General features: G+C 43.3%; 1 protein-coding gene across 4 annotated transcripts in view; it reads left to right on the forward strand.

The window, feature by feature from the left end:
- The window catches only part of mgaa (MAX dimerization protein MGA a), a 33827-nt gene that overhangs the window by 11985 nt on the left and 1865 nt on the right, over positions 1-19977 (forward strand). For 2 of the 4 annotated variants that reach the window (XM_076085198.1, XM_076085199.1), the window contains exons 5-26: positions 78-188; positions 664-792; positions 1613-1735; positions 1823-2619; positions 4042-4318; positions 4472-4632; positions 6509-6598; positions 6988-7078; positions 7773-8116; positions 11551-11853; positions 12078-12321; positions 12561-12743; positions 13178-13441; positions 13703-14379; positions 15086-15205; positions 15286-15397; positions 15912-16036; positions 16277-16356; positions 16561-16672; positions 16847-16958; positions 17160-17579; positions 17662-17745. In XM_076085198.1, coding sequence (XP_075941313.1) covers positions 78-188; positions 664-792; positions 1613-1735; positions 1823-2619; positions 4042-4318; positions 4472-4632; positions 6509-6598; positions 6988-7078; positions 7773-8116; positions 11551-11853; positions 12078-12321; positions 12561-12743; positions 13178-13441; positions 13703-14379; positions 15086-15205; positions 15286-15397; positions 15912-16036; positions 16277-16356; positions 16561-16672; positions 16847-16958; positions 17160-17579; positions 17662-17745 — 4959 coding nt within the window. The remainder of the gene's footprint in view (positions 1-77; positions 189-663; positions 793-1612; positions 1736-1822; positions 2620-4041; positions 4319-4471; positions 4633-6508; positions 6599-6987; positions 7079-7772; positions 8117-11550; positions 11854-12077; positions 12322-12560; positions 12744-13177; positions 13442-13702; positions 14380-15085; positions 15206-15285; positions 15398-15911; positions 16037-16276; positions 16357-16560; positions 16673-16846; positions 16959-17159; positions 17580-17661; positions 17746-19977) is intronic. The other 2 variants (XM_076085201.1, XM_076085200.1) reach the window with 2 other exon arrangements.

Genomic DNA, 19977 nt, shown 5'->3' on the forward strand with positions numbered 1-19977 from the left:
TAACCACTCGGATTCAAAGGTGCTCTGTGAACACTGGTTAAAAGAAGAGTGGATATTCTGTTGTTTTTAATCTTCAGTAGAGACGGCAGAGGCCTTGGAGGAGACGACCACTGCCTCTGAGAAGATTCTTCTGAAAGACTTGAAGCAGATGAGACACGGACAGGTGATCCATCCTGTGCTGCAGGACGGTATGTCTGCTTAGAGAAACATTTCAAAATAAGACTTAGTTCAACTGTTGTCTTTGGGCAGGTTTTTACAAATGAATGGCCTCATGTTATCAATACAATACGTTCAATACAATACTTAACAAAAGTAGCATATATGTTTGTGTATATATATATATATATATAGATATAGATATAGATAGATATAGATATAGATAGATATAGATATATATATAGATATATATAGATATATATAGATATATATATATATATGTATATATGTTATAATAAAAACATGTTTAATAAAAACATGTCTTTTTTACAGTAACTTTTCACGTAAATAATAACTTTACTGGAGTTACTCTGACCAAACAAAAGGTTTCCCCTCTAACACAACACTGGTCTCTCCACGCTCCTTTATAGTCTGTCAAAGGTCTTATTTAATGTGGATTCAATAAGAAATAAAAAGATGAGCGACTGTTTTTCTCTGTTTCTTCAGTTGGTCTGAAGATGAACCTGTTGGATCCGACCCTGGCCATAGACCTTCAGTACCTTGGAGTCCGCATGCCCATCCCTCCTCCTGGAGTCTCTCTAGAGCCGCTGTCCCCGGAGCTGCCCCCCCCTCAAGGTCACTACCCTCATACCGACCAGAGATGGAGGTCCTGCCTTTTACAGACGGCTCGACTTCTTCAGGGTCTTTTTTACATACATACTCCTGAGAGTTTTGATTTCAGAATCAGAATCAGCTTTATTGGCCATGTATGCGTGCGCATACATGGAATTTGACTCCGGTTACACATTACTCCCATTGTACATACACACATATGAAATATATACAATAAATAAGAGAAATATAAGAAAAACAAGGACATTTAACAGCTATATACAATGTAAGTATAAATATATCCCAAACAGAAAGTATATATATACAGTGGGTACGGAAAGTATTCAGACCCCTTTAAATTTTTCACTCTTTGTTTCATTGCAGCCATTTGCTAAAATCAAAAAAGTTCATTTTATTTCTCATTAATCATCCCATCTTGACAGAAAAAAACAGAAATGTAGAAATTTTTGCAAATTTATTAAAAAAGAAATACTGAAATATCACATGGTCTCCTGGGCTCCTGCTCGCTTCCCTCGTCGGCGTCTCCGATAGATTCCGAGTAGGGCCGCTGCTCCCCCAACTAAAATCTCTGAAAAACTTTCTGGTTCTATGAAATGTGGCGAAAAAGTTTGGCCAGTGGATAGACGGATGTTTAAGAGTTCCTCTCTGCTGAATGTGATCAGAGAGGGAGAGCTGGAAACAAGACAAACAGACAAAAACAGAAAAAGTACGAGAGAGCGCAGTACCGAGGCTGCCATCCACGGCGCCATCTTGTTGACTTTTTGATGATGTCATAAACCACACACCCAAAATCGGTGATGTGAACTTCCTGTTCTGTCTCCAGGTGTTTCTGCAGCGTTTGTGTCCCGAACAGGAAAAACGACAGATGTGACTCAGATTAAAGGATGGAGAGAGAAGTTCACTCCATCAGAGGCTGCGTCCACGGCGACACAAGCCAACCCTGAAGGTGAGCTTTGAAAACAATGAAATGATTCATCAAGAAAACTTAACTGGACGATGCAAACGGTGTTTCCTTGTGTCCTTCGTTCTGCAGCTGGTCCCAGTTCAGATCTACCAAAGAAGAACCTGTCGGCATTCTGCAGCGACATGTTGGACGAGTATCTGGAGAACGAAGGGAAGCTGATCGACCAGCGAGCCGCCAGCTTCACTCAGCCAGTGGTGGAGCCGGTGGTCTACAAGCTGCCCACCAGGAGCACCAGCTACGTCCGGACCCTGGACAGTGTCCTGAAGAAGCAGACTGCCAGCTCCCCCACCTCAGACCTCATATCTGGATTCATCCCCCCCTCCAAGAGACCCAAACTCAACCTCAGAGAGACCAAAACATTCAGGAGGCAGAGGGGTCCTAAACCCAGAACAGAACCAGCTCCAGCACCTGCACTCAGTCTGAGTCCAACTGAATCAAACTTGTCTAAACAACTGTCAGTCCAGATCCCAGTGCCCCCCCCATCGGAGAACACATACGCTGTCACCGAACCTCATAGATCAAAGAGACACCAGCTGAAAGTCCAATTCGACCCCACAGAACCGCTAACTCCGTCTGCTCCACCCAAGAGGAGGAGGAAGTTTAAACCCAAGACCTTGACCCAGACCCTCAGCCCCTCCAAGCCCTCGGCCTCCCCGCCTGGCGTCTCACAGGACATGGCTCCACTGGAGTCGGACTCTGAGCTGGGGCCAGTCCAACAGAGTGAGAAGGACAGCAGGCCCGTGATGACCCGGGGTCTGTTGAGACAGAAGGATCTGGAGGATGGGGTGTTGTGGGAGGGCCGACCCCGGACCAGCATCACGGAGGAGAGGGCCGCCATCGCTCTGACATCACTCTTCACTCTGAAGGTAAGAGATCACAGATAGAAACACGCTATCTACAAAACCCTTTTCTAAACTTTAAGTGACAGTAGTGATGTTCCTCTGATTCCTCTGACTCCCCTGATTCCTCTAACTCCCCTCATTCAGAATCAGAACCGTTTATTGCCAATGTATGTAACATACAAGGAATTTGTCATGGCAGGTGGTGCATAACATTAGACAATAACATTGAACAATAAACAACAATCAACAGTGCAAGAAATAGAAACATATTAAAATTTACAATAGAATTTAAAAGAATATAAAATAAAGTGCACGACAAACAGATAACAGGACTGTAAACAAGTGTAATGTAAAAGTGACAAGTGTATTTAAATATGAAGTGATGTGCAGGGGAGTAGTAGGGAGGGAAGAAAATTGTCCTGGGGATGACAGTCAGTGGGGGACCCGGGCTCTGTTAATGAGCCCGACTGCGGACGGGAAGAAGCTGTTCGTGTGGCGTGAGGTCTTTGTCCTGATGGACCTCAGCCTCCTACCAGATGGAAGGGGCTCCAACAGTTAATGTCCAGGGTGAGAGGGGTCGGCTGCAATCTTTCTTGCTCGCTTCAGGGTTCTTGAAGTGAAGAAGTCTTGGAGGGACTGCAGATTGCAGCCAATCACCCTCTCAGCAGAGCGAATGATGCGCTGCAGCCTGCCCTTGTCCTTGGCGGTGGCTGCAGCGTACCAGACCGTGATGGAGGAGCAGAGGATGGACTCAATGATGGCTGTGTAGAAGTGCACCATCATTGTCTTTGGCAGGTTGAATTTCTTCAGCTGCCTCAGGAAGTATATCCTCTGCTGAGCCTTTTTAGTGATGGAGCTGATGTTCAGCTCCCACTTGAGGTCCTGGGATATGATGGAGCCCAGGAAACGGAAGGACTCCACCGCGTCAACGGGGGAGTCACACAGGGTAATAGGGGGAGTCACACAGGGAGATAGAGGGAGTCACACAGGGTGATAGGGGCAGGTGGGGCTGCGTTCTTCCTGAAATCCACAACCATCTCCACTGTCTTTAGAGCGTTGAGCTCTAGATTGTTCAGACCGCACCAGGTCACCAGATCTCTGTCTCCCACCTGTAGGCGGACTCATCCCCACCAGAGATGAGTCCAATGAGGGTGGTGTCATCCGCGAACTTCAGGAGCTCTGGCTCCTCTGATTCCTCTGACTCCCCTCATTCCTCTGGCTCCCCTCATTCCTCGGATTCCTCTGACTCCCCTCATTTCTCTGACTCCCCTGACTCACCTCATTCCTCTGACTCCCCTCATTCCTCTGACTTCCCTGATTTCTCTGACTCCCCTTACTGCCCTGATTTCTCTGACTCCATTGACTCCCCTGATTCCTCTGGCTCCCCCAGTTCTTCTGGCTCCCCTGGTCCCTGTTACTCATCTGACTCCTTTGGTTCCTCCTCAGGGCTTCGTCAGAGAGAACCCCACCGCCCCCATCCAGCTGGTCCAGAGACAAGCCCCCCCCTGCCTGAATGAGTCCTGCAGACTGGGCTGCCTCTGCTCCAGTCTGTCCCACTGCTCCAGGATCAGCCACTGCGGCCGGCCTGACTGCATGTTTGGCTGCAGCTGCCTCAAACAGAAGGTGGTCCTCCTCAAGAACCTGGACGGCTCTGACTCCAGCTCCCCCCAGCCTGGACGCACCAAGAGGAGGAGGAGGAGGAGGAGGATGAAGATGGCCTACGGTAAGTTCACCGCCTGCGTCAGAGGCTTTGTGTTGATGTGAGTTTTGGTTGACTGAAGACAGAATAACTAATGGTTACTACTACTACTACTACTAATAATAATAATTAAAACCGTTCCTTCCTTCTTTCCTTCCTGTTGTGTTGAACTTGTAGTCCTGAAGGAGGCGGACAGCGTTTCCCAGCCTGCCGAGCGGGTCCGGACTCTGTGGAAGAGGGGTGGTGGAGACTCAGATCCAGAGCCGGTCCACGTCCCGGAACCAGAGCCGGTCCATGTCCTGGAACCAGCAGCGCTGTCCCACCCCTCTGTAAGAACTGTGAGTCTTTATTATAAATACATATTTATAATATATTTAACAGATCCAACGTTTGATACAAAGATTACTTTTATTTGTGTTTTATCTTTGAAATCCTTTTTTCTGGTCATATTTATTCTTATTCTAATAAATATTATTTCACTGAACATGAACAACCTTTATATCAATGTCAATATATCAAATAATAAATGAATATCAATGAAGTCAAGTAGTGAAAGAATTCCTTTCATAGTTTACTGAGCCATAAAACAGAAATAAAAGTCCTGCTATAAAAAGTATTATGTATAAAGTACCATTTATAAAGTATTATATATATATATATATATATATATATATATATATGTTAGTGCTGGGCAACGTTTAAAATATTTAATCGCGATTAATCGCATGGATTTTTTGCGATTAATCACGATTAATCGCATTGTTATGGCAAAGTTCAATAATGAATTCAAAAGTAGTGTATTGCGCACTTTTATTTTAAAAGTACTGCTATATGAACAAAAGGGCAATAACATTTGGTTCACGAGATGCAGGTAGCATGTTTTATACTTAATGTGAATATAATTCATACTTTGTTGGCATCTTATTCTGAAAACCGGATGTTCGTCTGAAGAAACCGGATGTTGTCTCACGTTAATCTTTCCGCTAACTTTCAAAGTCCTTCGCTCGCTCCCGATCTGTGCCGTTTAAATGTGTTTACCGTGAATTTCAGCATATAGGTGCACTAAAATTACTGACTATAGGATGTTTGCTGGCTTTTATCCCACTGTTCTTGTCATCATCTTGTTGTCATGTATGACAAGAGACAATACATATACATGTATTGTCTCTTGTCTTTCAATTAAAAAAATAAATAAATAAAAAAGAAAAATATTTTTAAATAAATTTAAAAAATGCGTTAGCGCGCGATAAAATAATTGTCGGCGTTAATTAATGAATGCGTTAACGCGAAATTAAAGCGTTAACTTGCCCAGCACTAATATATATATATAATATATATATATATATTATATATATTATATATATATATATATATATATATATATATTATATATATTATATATATATATATATATATATATATATATATATATATTATATATATATATATATATATATATATATATTATATATATTATATATATATATTATATATATTATATATATATATATATATATATATATACACAAACATATATGCTACTTTTGTTAAGTAGCTGTAAAAGACTCATTGCCAGTTATCGCAAACGCTTGATTGCAGTTGTTGCTGCTAAGGGTGGCCCAACCAGTTATTAGGTTTAGGGGGCAATCACTTTTTCACACAGGGTGTAGGTTTGGATTTTTTTTCCCCCTTAATAATAAAAACTGCATTTTGTGTTTACTTGTGTTATCTTTGTCTAATATTTAAATTTGTTTGATGATCTGAAACATTTAAGTGTGACAAACATGCAAAAAAATAAGAAATCAGGAAGGGGGCAAACACTTTTTCACACAACTGTATATATACCGGCTGAATATCTATGATCAGAATCATTATAACTATTTTAACTGCTACTGTGTAAAGGGAATACTGCTGTTAAAAATAACCTTATTTGTTTAAAGTGTTTGTAAACCAAATGTTATTGACCTTTTGTTCATATAGCAGTACTTTTCAAATAAAAGTGCACAATACACTACTTTTGAATTCATTACTGAATTTTGCCATAACAATGCGATTAATCGCAAAAAATCCATGCGATCCATGCGATTAATATTTGAATCGCGATTTAAATATTTAATCGCGATATAAATATTTTAATCGTTGCCCAGCACTAATATAAAGTATTATGTATAAAGTATAAAGTGTAATATATAATGTCTCTGCGTTTATCTCCAGGACGACAGCAGCTGTGCCAGAGTCAGAGTTTATGAAGTGAGGAAGAGGAGACGAACGAGGAAGAATCAGAACGAGAGTTTAGATAATCAGGTAAGTCTAATGAGACAAGCTCTGTGATTGGAGGAGAAGTTACAGGAAACAAGAGGAGCTCTGTGATTGGAGGAGAAGTTACAGGAAACAAGAGGAGCTCTGTGATTGGAGGAGACATTTATAGGAAACAAGAGGAGCTCTGTGATTGGAGCAGACGTTTATAGGAAAGAAGAGGAGCTCTGTGATTGGAGGAGATGTTTATAGGAAACAAGAGGAGCTCTGTGATTGGAGGAGACATTTATAGGAAACAAGAGGAGCTCTGTGATTGGAGGAGATGTTTATAGGAAACAAGAGGAGCGATGTGATTGGAGGAGAAGTTTACAGATGAAAGTGTCTGACAGATGAATGCTGATTTTTAGAATGTGAACTGACTGATATTTGTCCTCCAGGAGACGTCTAAAGATGTGAAGCCTAAAGATGTTCATCTGAAGCGTTTGAGACAAAAGGAGACAAAGACCAAACCCTGCAATCCTCTAGCAGGTGGGTTCATTTAAACCACCGGACCGGTATTGATCCGTGATCCGTACTGACTCTCTGATAACGTTACACTGTAAACAACCAATCAGAGCTAGTAACGTTAGCAGCACCGCTAACGGGTAACCATCGGAGGTTCAGTTACATTATGATGCCTTCAGGCTCTGCTCAGTGAAATTGTAACGTTATCATGATGTGTTCACATGTAATCTGTAAAATGTAGTTTTGGTGATAAACTTGAATAAATTTAGTAGTTTGAAGGAGATGTTTTCACATGAATATAAAACAGATATTAGAGATGAATTATGAGCTGTTTAACTTCCTAACACGAGCTCTAAGCACATTATTATACTTCATTAAAAATAAGAAATCAATAAAAATACAATCTTTTATTTCCTTATCATTTGAATTGTGTTTTTATTTAAATACTATAGATAAAAAAACTAAGTAAAACATTGACAGACTTCAGATCAGTTGAAATGATTTTTGTGGACGGTGGTAAATAATAGTCTGGATCCTTGTATCCCTAATGGAACAAAACAACTAAATTGTTCTGTTTCTGCCAACATTGATCATCAATGATCGGCGGCAAAAAAAACTGATCTAAAAGTTCCATTTGTGATCCTGATCCTGAGTCCTGCTTCACTCCAGGAATCCTTGTCTAACTGATTCAGGTTTTTGTGTTTTTTTCCCTCGGCAGGCGATGCGGTTCAGCCCACCCCCCCCGACCGTCCTCCTTCTCCATCGGAGCCGAAGCCGAAGCCGTCGAAGCGTCTGACCATAGTGGCGGAGTGTAAGTGGGCGGGCGACGGGGACCGAAACCTGGTGCTGAAGACGCTCTGTGAGGCGATGGCTCAGAACCAGCTGGACCAACCGTTCTGGATCAGAGACTATCTGGTCAGTCCAATCAGCCGGACCGAGGAGGCCGAACACAACGACTGCTGCATCCACTACAGGATGCACATCTCCAGACCCAAACTGGAGCGGGAGGAACCAGTGAGACCTCAACGACACAGGAAATGGAGGGAGACGAAACCACAGCAGGTCGGTCTGATAATCATGTCTATATATATACTGTGTGTGTGTGTGTGTGTGTGTGTGTATATATACAGTTGTGTGAAAAAGTGTTTGACCCCTTCCTGATTTCTTATTTTTTTGCATGTTTGTCACACTTAAATGTTTCAGATCATCAAACAAATTTAAATATTAGACAAAGATAACACAAGTAAACACAAAATGCAGTTTTTAAATGAAGGTTTTTATTATTAAGGGGGGAAAAAAATCCAAACCTACATGGCCCTGTGTGAAAAAGTGATTGCCCCCCCCTGTTAAAACATAAATCAACTGTGGTTTATCACATCTTTGGAAAGCTGAGTTCAATTTCTCTAGCCACACCCAGGCCTGATTACTGCCACACCTGTTCTCAATCAAGAAATCACTTAAATAGGACCTGCCTGACAAAGTGAGGTAGACCAAAAGATCCTCAAAAGCTAGACATCATGCTGCGATCCAAAGAAATTCAGGAACAAATGAGAAACAAAGTAATTGAGATCTATCAGTCTGGAAAAGGTTACAAAGCCATTTCCAAAGCTTTGGGACTCCAGCGAACCACAGTGAGAGCCATTATCCACAAATGGCGAAAACATGGAACAGTGGTGAACCTTCCCAGGAGTGGCCGGCCGACCAAAATTACCCCAAGAGCGCAGCGACGACTCATCCAAGAGGTCACAAAAGACCCCAGAACAACATCCAAAGAACTGCAGGCCTCACTTGCCTCAATTAAGGTCAGTGTTCATGACTCCACCATAAGAAAGAGACTGGGCAAAAATGGCCTGCATGGCAGAGTTCCAAGACGAAAACCACTGCTGAGCAAAAAGAACATAAAGGCTCGTCTCAGTTTTGCCAGAAAACATCTTGATGATCCCCAAGACTTTTGGGAAAATACTCTGTGGACTGACGAGACAAAAGTTGAACTTTTTGGAAGGTGTATGTCCCATTACATCTGGCGTAAAAGTAACACGGCATTTCAGAAAAGGAACATCATCCCAACAGTAAAATATGGTGGTGGTAGTGTGATGGTCTGGGGCTGTTTTGCTGCTTCAGGACCTGGAAGACTTGCTGTGGTAAATGGAACCATGAATTCTGCTGTCTACCAAAAAATCCTGAAGGAGAATGTCCGGCCATCTGTTCGTGACCTCAAGCTGAAGCGCACTTGGGTTCTGCAGCAGGACAATGATCCAAAACACACCAGCAAGTCCACCTCTGAATGGCTTAAGAAAAACAAAATGAAGACTTTGGAGTGGCCTAGTCAAAGTCCCGACCTGAATCCGATTGAGATGCTGTGGCATGACCTTAAAAAGGCGGTTCATGCTCGAAAACCCTCCAATGTGGCTGAATTACAACAATTCTGCAAAGATGAGTGGGCCAAAATTCCTCTACAGCGCTGTAAAAGACTCATTGCCAGTTATCGCAAACGCTTGATTGCAGTTGTTGCTGCTAAGGGTGGCCCAACCAGTTATTAGGTTTAGGGGGCAATCACTTTTTCACACAGGGCCATGTAGGTTTGGATTTTTTTTTTTTCTTAATAATAAAAACTGCATTTTGTGTTTACTTGTTATCTTTGTCTAATATTTAAATTTGTTTGATGATCTGAAACATTTAAGTGTGACAAACATGCAAAAAAATAAGAAATCAGGAAGGGGGCAAACACTTTTTCACACAACTGTATATATATATATATATATGTATATGTGCTGGGCAAGTTGACGCGTTATCGCGTCAACTTAATTAACGCCGACAATTATTTTATAGCGCGTTAATGCATTTTTTAATTTTTTTTAATTTTGAAAGTCCGTTGCTCACTGGCAGCGGTGGAGGAATGGAGACTACTGGACATCGCTGCGGTCAACTCAGCAGACACTTACACTTTAGTGCACCTATATGCTGAAATTCACCGTAAACGCATTCAAACGGCACAGATCGGGAGCGAGCGAAGGACTTTGAAAGTTAGCGGAAAGATTAACGTGAGACAACATCCGATTTCTTCAGACGGACATCCGGCTTTCAGAATAAGATGCCAACAAAGTATGAATTATATTCACATTAAGTATAAAACATGCTACCTGCATCTCGTGAGTTAAAGGGAAAATACACCTAAATTGTGGGTAAAGTGTCTTTATTCTTTGATCGCTGGGTCACCATCATCACCTCTGAGTTACAGCATCATAGTGATGAACAGTAGAGCTGCATTCACATGCTCTGACTGTCATGAAGACACAAGACACACATGTAGATGAAACGTGCTGAAACATGTAATTCATGTTGCACAGCAGTGGAACGTTTCACATACAGTCACACACTGAGCACAGATAGTGAAGAGATAGAACTGTTGCTGTGTAAAGGGAATACTGCTGCTAACAACAACCTGATGTGTTTAAAGTGTTTACACCAAATGTTATTGCCCTTTTGTTCATATAGCAGGACTTTTAAAATAAAAGTGCACAATACCCTACTTTTGAATTCATTATTGAACTTTGCCATAACAATGAGATTAATTGCGATTAATCGCAAAAAATCCATGCGATTAATTGCGATTAAATGTTTTAATCGTTGCCAAGCACTAATATATATACATATACACACTGTGTGTACAGACTCCCTCCAGGTTCCCTTGCTTCACCTACATTCCCCTGGGTCCTAAGTCCCTCCATGTACAGCTTCTTGTCACCCTCTATGTACAGTACCAACGTACATTTATAACAAATTCCACACATATTACGGTAATCAAGAGATCATGAGATTAATCGCGATTAGTCGAAAAAAAATCATGCGATTAAAAATTTGAATCGTTGCCCAGCACTAGTTTATATGTGCGTGTATGTATATATATATATATATGTATGTATGTATATGTATGTGTATATATATACGTGTAGACAGGAGCTCCGTCTGCTGACGTCTTAAACACCTTGAGGCTGCATTCACTTGCGATAGGAATTTCTGCCATCACCTCCTCTGTTGTTCAGGTTTTTGACTTCAGAAGAATCTTTTTCTCAGGCTGTTGTTGGATGTTTTCTATATTTATAACTATAAACTACAATATGTTTAAATTATGATGAAAGCTGAGAGAGCTGACAGGAGAGGATCAATATTTGAGGATCCTCTTAGAATGACTTTTAACCTGAAATGTTTCTCACTGAAGCTGCAACTCCAAATGTCCTGCAGCTCTTCTGGAGGAGGCTTTTACTGTGAAGCCCCAACAGGAAACTGAATGTGTCAATATATTAATTTATGATTTACGTGAGCTGAGTGTGAATGTTTTCTCCATGAAAAGCCTCAAACATGTAGTCAGCCAACATTCCCACAATGCACTGCTTCCCAGCTGTCAGCCAGGTGTCACTGTTAGGACAGGATGAGTGAGCGGGCTTATTCACAGACTTTTGGAGGTGTTTTTGAACACACCCTGTGTCTTTGAACAGGAACCCCTGAAACAGGTAGTCGTGGAAGAGGAGCCTCCTGAAGATTGGCAGCGGGAGGTGGAAGAGGAGGAGGAGGAGGAGGAGGAAGAGGAAGCACCTCCTGAAGACTGGCAGCGAGAGGTGGAGGAAGGTGACATTGAGGAGGAGGAGGAGGAGGAGGGATCAACAGAGAAGGAAATGAAGAAGGTATCGAAGAGGAAGATGATGGTCAGCATGGCGCTGCCGTTCCTCACAGGAGTCTCTTCCGCCGGTTTCCTCTCAGCCAATAGGAAGCAGCTGGGAGGAACAGACCACCTGGTCCAGGTAAGAGTTCATGAATATTTATGACAAAGCCCCACAAACATCATTTAGACTTTTAAACTGTTTCAGATTCTCTTTCTTTAAAGAATGTGTTTGGTTGGTCATTAAAAACATTAGTTGTCAGGATGTTAAATCTTTGCTGTTGGAAGAAATAGATGATGAGTCTTTGATCTGTGATATTACATGTTAAATTATACGTGGTATTAGTTTTCCTTTCTGTTTTCCAGGTGAATGGGAAGCTTTATCCTCTGGCTAAGATCCAGCTGGGGAAGATGGGGGCGCTCCATCCGGCCAACCGGCTGGCAGCATATCTGACTGGCCGGGTGGGGTCCAACAGGAAGCACCAAGGTTCCTCTTCATCGTCCTCTAAAGCAGGACCGACCCCCCCGACCACCTCCTCCGTGGTTCCCGCCCCCCCACCCAGATCTCAGCCGTCGGTCACAATGCTCACCCTCCCAACCCCCCCCACAGGTAAACATTTAGCTCTTTATTTTACTTCATCTGCCATTCAGTGTGCGTTTTCAGACACTCCATAGCTGGCTAGTTAGCTAGCTGGCTAGCTTGTCCATCTCCAGAGCTGACTAGTTATAGTCTATTTTTGTGCATGTAGTCTTTGTCAGTAAAATGTCCTTCGTGGAGGTTGTTGGTGTTAAACTGTAACAAAGAACCAAACTCTTTATTTTAACAACTTTAACGCCTGTGTGTTGCAGTGCTTCAGCCTGCAGCAGTGAAGGTCGACCAATCAGCCGCCTCCTCTCATCATTCTGCAGGTGAAGCACCTAAGGAGGCGGGGACCCAGGTGGTCAAGGTGAAGGTGTACCCGGGTCTAAAGGGAGGGGCCAGTGAGATCAGAGTGGTACCTGCAGCTCCTGTTAGCTCCGCCCCCATTTCAGGTAATGGTGAAGATCAGCTTCTTAGGACAAAATCACAGATATTATTATTATTTTGAATAATTACAGAGCTTAATAAACAAGTATTATTGGTGGAGAATAGTTTATCTTATCCTCAGTTGCAACAGTGATGTTATTGTGGTCAGCCCACAAACCAAATATTTCTGTTTACACAAACAGATGAAAGTAGATGATTCCACGTCAGTGACTACAGGACAATCTTAACGTTGAAAGGCTTTTACAACACAACGTCACCCTGATTTACAAAGACGCAAATGGCGTGAATTTTGTGATTCCTCGTCTTTGCACTGACTTTGTATGTAATTGCTCTGTGCAATAAGATCTATGTTGTGACTCCTTTATGGGTCGTGACGTTTTAGGTTGAGAACCATGAACCAATGAATACTGCCGGTTTCTGCCGGTCTGGTGTGTTTCAGACTCTCAGGTGAGCAGCTCTGTGGCCTCACCTGTAAATCTGGCTCCTAAAGGCTCCCAGCTTTTGATGCTTCAGGTCCCGGCTCCTCCCGGAAAACTTCCTCTGCCTCCTCCCCCCACCTCCTCCACCAGTCAGACGATGGTCCTGCAGCCAGTCCAGTCAAAGTCAGGCGTCCAGTACTACCGTAGACCAGACGGAAAACTGGTCCAACTGGTTCCCATCAGCCAGCTGAGATCAGTCAACCCGAACCTGTCTGCCCAGAGAGGTGAGTCTATGGGACCGACCTGTGGGCAAGGTTTAGGGCCGACGTGTCGGCAAGGTTTAGGGCCGACGTGTCGGCAAGGTTTACGGCCGACCTGTCGGCAAAGTTTAGGGCCGACGTGTCGGCAAGGTTTAGGACCGACCAATTGACAACTTTTGGTATAAATCAACGTTCACTCGGTTTCATTTTTTTCATGTTTAACGGTCTCCTTTCTCCTCCCTCCTTCTCTCTCTCCTCCTCCCCTCTGTGACTCCTCCCCCTCAGTCCTTCCTGCTGCATCCCTTCAGACTCCAGTTGGTAACCAAACTCCACCATTGACCACAGTGACCTCCATCCTCCCCTCCTCCTCCACCTCCTCCTCCTTCACCACCCCTCTCCACCCTGGTTTGTTGGCTCAGACGAGGACGTGCACCTTTAAGATCCTCCCCTCCGGCTCCAGCAGGGACCCGATCATCGTGACTTGTCCTAAAGTTCCCTCCACGGCGATGTCTCCCGGCTCCTTCACCCTCCTCCAGTCTCAGCCTCCTCCTGTCTCACCCTCCTCCAGTCTCACCCTCCTCCAGTCTCCTCCTCCTGCCCCCCCGATGAGCCTCATCTCCCTCAAACCCTCCACAGGTGGGGGGGCCGAGCTCGGGGTCAAAATGGTGACGGTGTCTCCGGCCCCGGCGGGTCCCGTTGGGGTGTTAGTCCAGAACCCCATAGGAACCAGACCCTCACCCGTCCCCTCACCGGAGCCGGCCAGCGACCTGGTGGATCTGGACATCGTCTGTGTGGACGACGAGGCGGAGCTCGTTACCATGGAGAGGGGGGGCGGGGCCAAATATATGCTGGATGGGGAGGGGCCAGAGGGGGAGGGGCGGAGCAGCGAGACGGACAACTCGTCAGATTTTGGGGACGAGTTGGACGGTGAAGAGACGAAGCAGCCGAACGTCAAGACGCACGTAAGAGGAAGATAAACAGATGTTCTTTGTGTTACAGACCTTCTCTGTGTGACAGTCACAGATGTTCTCTATGTGTGTGTTACAGATGTTCTCTGTGTGTTACAGATGTTCTCTGTGTGTGTGTTCTACAGACGTTCTCTCTGTGTTCTACAGATGTTCTCTCTGTGTTCTACAGGCGTTCTCTGTGTTCTACAGACGTTCTCTCTGTGTTCTACAGACGTTCTCTCTGTTCTACAGACGTTCTCTCTCTGTTCTACAGATGTTCTCTCTGTGTTCTACAGACGTTCTCTGTGTTCTACAGACGTTCTCTGTGTTCTACAGACGTTCTCTCTGTTTTACAGACGTTCTCTTCGTGTGCTACAGACGTTCTCTTCGTGTGCTACAGACGTTCTCTCTGTGTTCTACAGACGTTCTCTCTGGTTCTAGACGTTCTCTCTGGTTCTACAGACGTTCTCTCTGGTTCTACAGACGTTCTCTCTGGTTCTACAGACGTTCTCTGTGTTCTACAGATGTTCTCTGTGTTCTACAGACGTTCTCTGTGTGTTCTACAGATGTTCTCTCTGGTTCTACAGACGTTCTCTCTGGTTCTACAGACGTTCTCTCTGTGTGTTACAGACGTTCTCTCTGTGTGTTACAGACGTTCTCTCTGTGTGTTTACAGACGTTCTCTTCGTGTGCTACAGATGTTCTTGTTTCTTTGTGTGCAGCGTCACCTCCTCAACGCGTTGGAGAAGAGCCGTCGGGTGACGCATCATCAGCTGTTCAAAGGTCTGAGGAGAGAAGTCGGTCTGAGTGAAGAGACGTCGAAGGTCTTCACGCTGAAGAAGGTTCTACTGGTTTACATTCAGGTTCCTCACAGACTTCACGGCTCAGACTCCGTTCTCACTTATCGGTTGTTGTGTTTCAGGCGGTTCAGGTGATCCATCAGCTGAGGACCACCGACTCAGACCTAGAGGAGAAAAAGAGGAGGCTGAAGAAGAGGAGGGACGAGTTCCTCACCTTCATCGCTCCATCATCGGGTACAAACACTGAAGATCTGATCAATATCCTGACTCGCACTCAGCAGGAAAAGGATCGTTTTATTAGATTTCTATTAAATACATGAGAAGAGAATGACAGAACTAGAACTAAGTAGAAACTAAGAATCAGCTGATCGCCTCATTGAACTAATCAATGAGTGACTGAAGCTGAGCTTCTGTAAATGTATTTTATTTAAATTCATCTCATCATATTTACTTTGTTTTCTGATCTCAGCTTGTTTACTGTTAAAACAAACTCAACACTTCCTGTTTGTTTCAAATTAAAAGCCCTGCTGCATTTCAGTGGGACAGGAAGTGTTTCTTCTGTACTAGAGCACAGGTGGAGCTGAGAGAAGATGTTTCTTATTGTCTGAACGTCTCAGAGTTTCACTTTAACACTCGAATCCTTTACCTGAAGAACATTAGTGATCAGACGGACGTTCTGAATCAATCAGGGACAGATGATGATAAAACAGATGATAGCATTGGTATCGATGATGTCTTCTGTCTTCAGAGAGATCAGCTGAGCTGTCAGAAGGAGGCAGGACAGGAAGCAGAGACCTGATGGAGGATCTGTTCGACTCGGACGAACCGATGGAGGACTTGTCTGACGAGACCGTTGTTACCACGGCGACCAACGTACGAAACTCAGACTTATATTTATTGATGTTTATTTTTATCTAATTATTTAACTGTTTTCTATAGTCACATTATGAAATAAATGAACATGTAAAATATCATAAAATAAGAACGATAAGTCTGTTATTAAGACAAAGACGTATTGATGCATAAGTCTGATGACATTTCATAATTAAATAAATAAAATAAATAAATAAAAGAGTTAGAAATAGTTTTGATATCAGTTCGACGTGTCGTCAGGTGGAGGAGAGCGGTCGGCTGAATGCGGCTCAGAGGAGGCTGAAGAGGATCATGAGGAACATGAGGAACGTGGACTCGGAGTGAGAACCTGGTTTATGTTTATCAGTTGTCATTCAGACACTTTAAGAACATTAAATACTTCTCTTTGTGAGTGAACCACCTCAGTGAAAACACCAACAAATACAGATAAATAAAAGATAAAAACATGTCAGCTAAACCACGAGGAGCTGAGATCACTTTTATCGAAGCTTTTTGAGAATAAACAGTTTGTTTTCTGTCGCCAGATGTTTGAGGGTGAAGGAGCTGGTCGGAGCTCTGAGCCTCACGAAGGCCTTCAGAGGTCTACGTTCAGTCATGAAGACCAGAGGCTCGTCAAAGAGACTCCTGCTGGACCAGGTACCAGATAGAAACCTCTTCTCTTCTTCGCTTCACTCTTATATTCTATTGAAGCTCATATCTACGTATATATCTATAGATCTATATAGATTCGTCAGACTACTCTCAGATTACATGTGAACTCATGCATCTTGGAAGCGGTGCAGAAGTGTAACTGTAGTTGTTGTGCTTCAGGCCCGTCAGGAGATCCAGACTCTGCAGAGTGAGTCGGCGACACTGAAGAGTATGAAGATCTGTCTGAACCAGCAGAGAGACGCCTTCATCAGAGACATCTCCCTCCGATCAGGTGAGGACGTGAACGCTGAATATAGTTCAAACAATCACACTGTTGACAAAAAGAGAGACAAGAAGTATAGTTTTATGTTTTTCTACTAGCAACAGAGAGTAAATATGGAGCTGCAGTTTATAACAACACATAAGATATTAAAACATATTTAAATATTTTAAAATACTACTCCAGTTCTAATAAACGTGTTTGTGGCTGCAGGTAAAAGTCAGCAGAGAATCCTTGTGGAGCTGCAGCACCAGTCTACCAAACAGAGGGAGACGGAGAAGCCTAAGAGAAACCGAACAGCCAATCAGCTGCCAGCAGCAAGGGGCGGGGCCTCAGATCCTCCAGCATCCTCCGGCCTGCAGCAGCGAGCTCCACAGGCTCCTCCCACCGCCAAACGTGTTCATCAGCCTCAGAGCGTCCTGCACCTGGCTCCTCCTGGTGTATTCCACAATGCATCAGTGGTGAGGGACAGGCCGAGGACGGTCCCCAACATCCTGTCTCGCAGTAGAACTCCAGCTGCATCGTCATCTTTTAAGGCTATGTTACCGGGGGAGGTTCTGTCGCTGGTCCGTGCTGTGTTGCCGGGGCAACAACTCCTGGCCATGAGCCCGTTGATGGCGTCTCCTTCACCAGGTACCGACCAATCCCAGCACTCTGTTCTCTGCCTCAATATGCTTTTATTTTATAGTAAGACATGTCTTTTTCCTGTCTGTAGGCATGACCACAGTCACCCTCAACCTCCCCAATCTGACCAACCAGCAGATCAGCTCCGCCCCCTTAACCTTCACGAACCTCACAGGTAACTCGACTATCTAACCAACTAATTAACCTCACGGGTATCTCAACTTACTAACGACCTCACAGGTAACTCCACGAACTAACCTCACGGGTAACTCAACTTACTAACAGACCAACTAACCTCAGAGGGTAACTAAACAACTAACTAACTTCACAGGAAACTCAACTTACGAACCAACTAATTAACCTCACGGGTAACTCAACTTACTAACGACCTCACAGGTAACTCCACTAACTAACCTCACGGGTAACTCAATTTACTAACAGACCAACTAACCTCAGAGGGTAACTAAACAACTAACTAACCTCACAGGAAACTCAACTTACTAACCAACTAACTAACCTCACAGGTAACTCGACTATCTAACCAACTAATTAACCTCACGGGTAACTCAACTTACTAACGACCTCACAGGTAACTCCACTAACTAACCTCACGGGTAACTCAACTTACTAACAGACCAACTAACCTCAGAGGGTAACTAAACAACTAACTAACCTCACAGGAAACTCAACTTACTAACCAACTAACTAACCTCACAGGAAACTCAACTTACTAACAGACCAACTAACCTCAGAGGGTAACTAAACAACTAACTAACCTCACAGGAAACTCAACTTACTAACCAACTAACTAACTTCACAGGAAACTAAATATACTAACCAACTAACTAACCTCACAGGAAACTCAACTTACTAACCAACTAACTAACCTCACAGGTAACTCGACTATCTAACCAACTAATTAACCTCACGGGTAACTCAACTTACTAACGACCTCACAGGTAACTCCACTAACTAACCTCACGGGTAACTCAATTTACTAACAGACCAACTAACCTCAGAGGGTAACTAAACAACTAACTAACCTCACAGGAAACTCAACTTACTAACCAACTAACTAACCTCACAGGTAACTCGACTATCTAACCAACTAATTAACCTCACGGGTAACTCAACTTACTAACGACCTCACAGGTAACTCCACTAACTAACCTCACGGGTAACTCAACTTACTAACAGACCAACTAACCTCAGAGGGTAACTAAACAACTAACTAACCTCACAGGAAACTCAACTTACTAACCAACTAACTAACCTCACAGGAAACTCAACTTACTAACAGACCAACTAACCTCAGAGGGTAACTAAACAACTAACTAACCTCACAGGAAACTCAACTTACTAACCAACTAACTAACTTCACAGGAAACTAAATATACTAACCAACTAACTAACCTCACAGGAAACTCAACTTACTAACCAACTAACTAACCTCACAGGTAACTCGACTATCTAACCAACTAATTAACCTCACGGGTAACTCAACTTACTAACGACCTCACAGGTAACTCCACTAACTAACCTCACGGGTAACTCAACTTACTAACAGACCAACTAACCTCAGAGGGCAACTAAACAACTAACTTCACAGGAAACTCAACTTACTAACCAACTAATTAACCTCACGGGTAACTCAACTTACTAACGACCTCACAGGTAACTCCACTAACTAACCTCACGGGTAACTCAATTTACTAACAGACCAACTAACCTCAGAGGGTAACTAAACTAACTAACCTCACAGGAAACTCAACTTACTAACTAACTTCACAGGAAACTCAATGTACTAACCAACTAACTAACCTCACAGGAAAGTCAACTTACTAACCAACTAACTAACCTCACAGGTAACTCGACTAACTAACCAACTAATTAACCTCAACTAACTAACCTCACGGGTAACTCAACTTACCAACAGACCAACTAACCTCAGAGGAAACTCAACTTACAAACCAACTAACTAACTTCACAGGAAACTCACCTTACTAACTAACTTCACAGGAAACTCAACTTACTAACCAACTAACTAACCTCACAGGAAACTCAACTTACTAACCAACTAACTTCACAGGAAACTCAACTTACTAACCAACTAACTAACCTCACAGGAAACTCCACTAACTAACCTCACGGTTAACTCAACTTACTAACAGACCAACTAACCTCAGAGGGTAACTAAACAACTAACTAACCTCACAGGAAACTCAACTTACTAACCAACTAACTTCACAGGAAACTCAACTTACTAACCAACTAACTAACCTCACAGGAAACTCCACTAACATACTAACTAACTTCCTGAGTGACTTTACTGTAGTTAGTTAATTAATAACTAGCTCACTATCGACTAAAAATCAACTGTTTAAAGGTCATTTAGGTAAAAATTGTC

The sequence above is a fragment of the Anarhichas minor genome, unplaced genomic scaffold (assembly GCF_050575085.1).
Source record: "Anarhichas minor isolate MPS153535 unplaced genomic scaffold, ASM5057508v1 ptg000142l, whole genome shotgun sequence".
Classification (NCBI taxonomy): domain Eukaryota; kingdom Metazoa; phylum Chordata; class Actinopteri; order Perciformes; family Anarhichadidae; genus Anarhichas; species Anarhichas minor.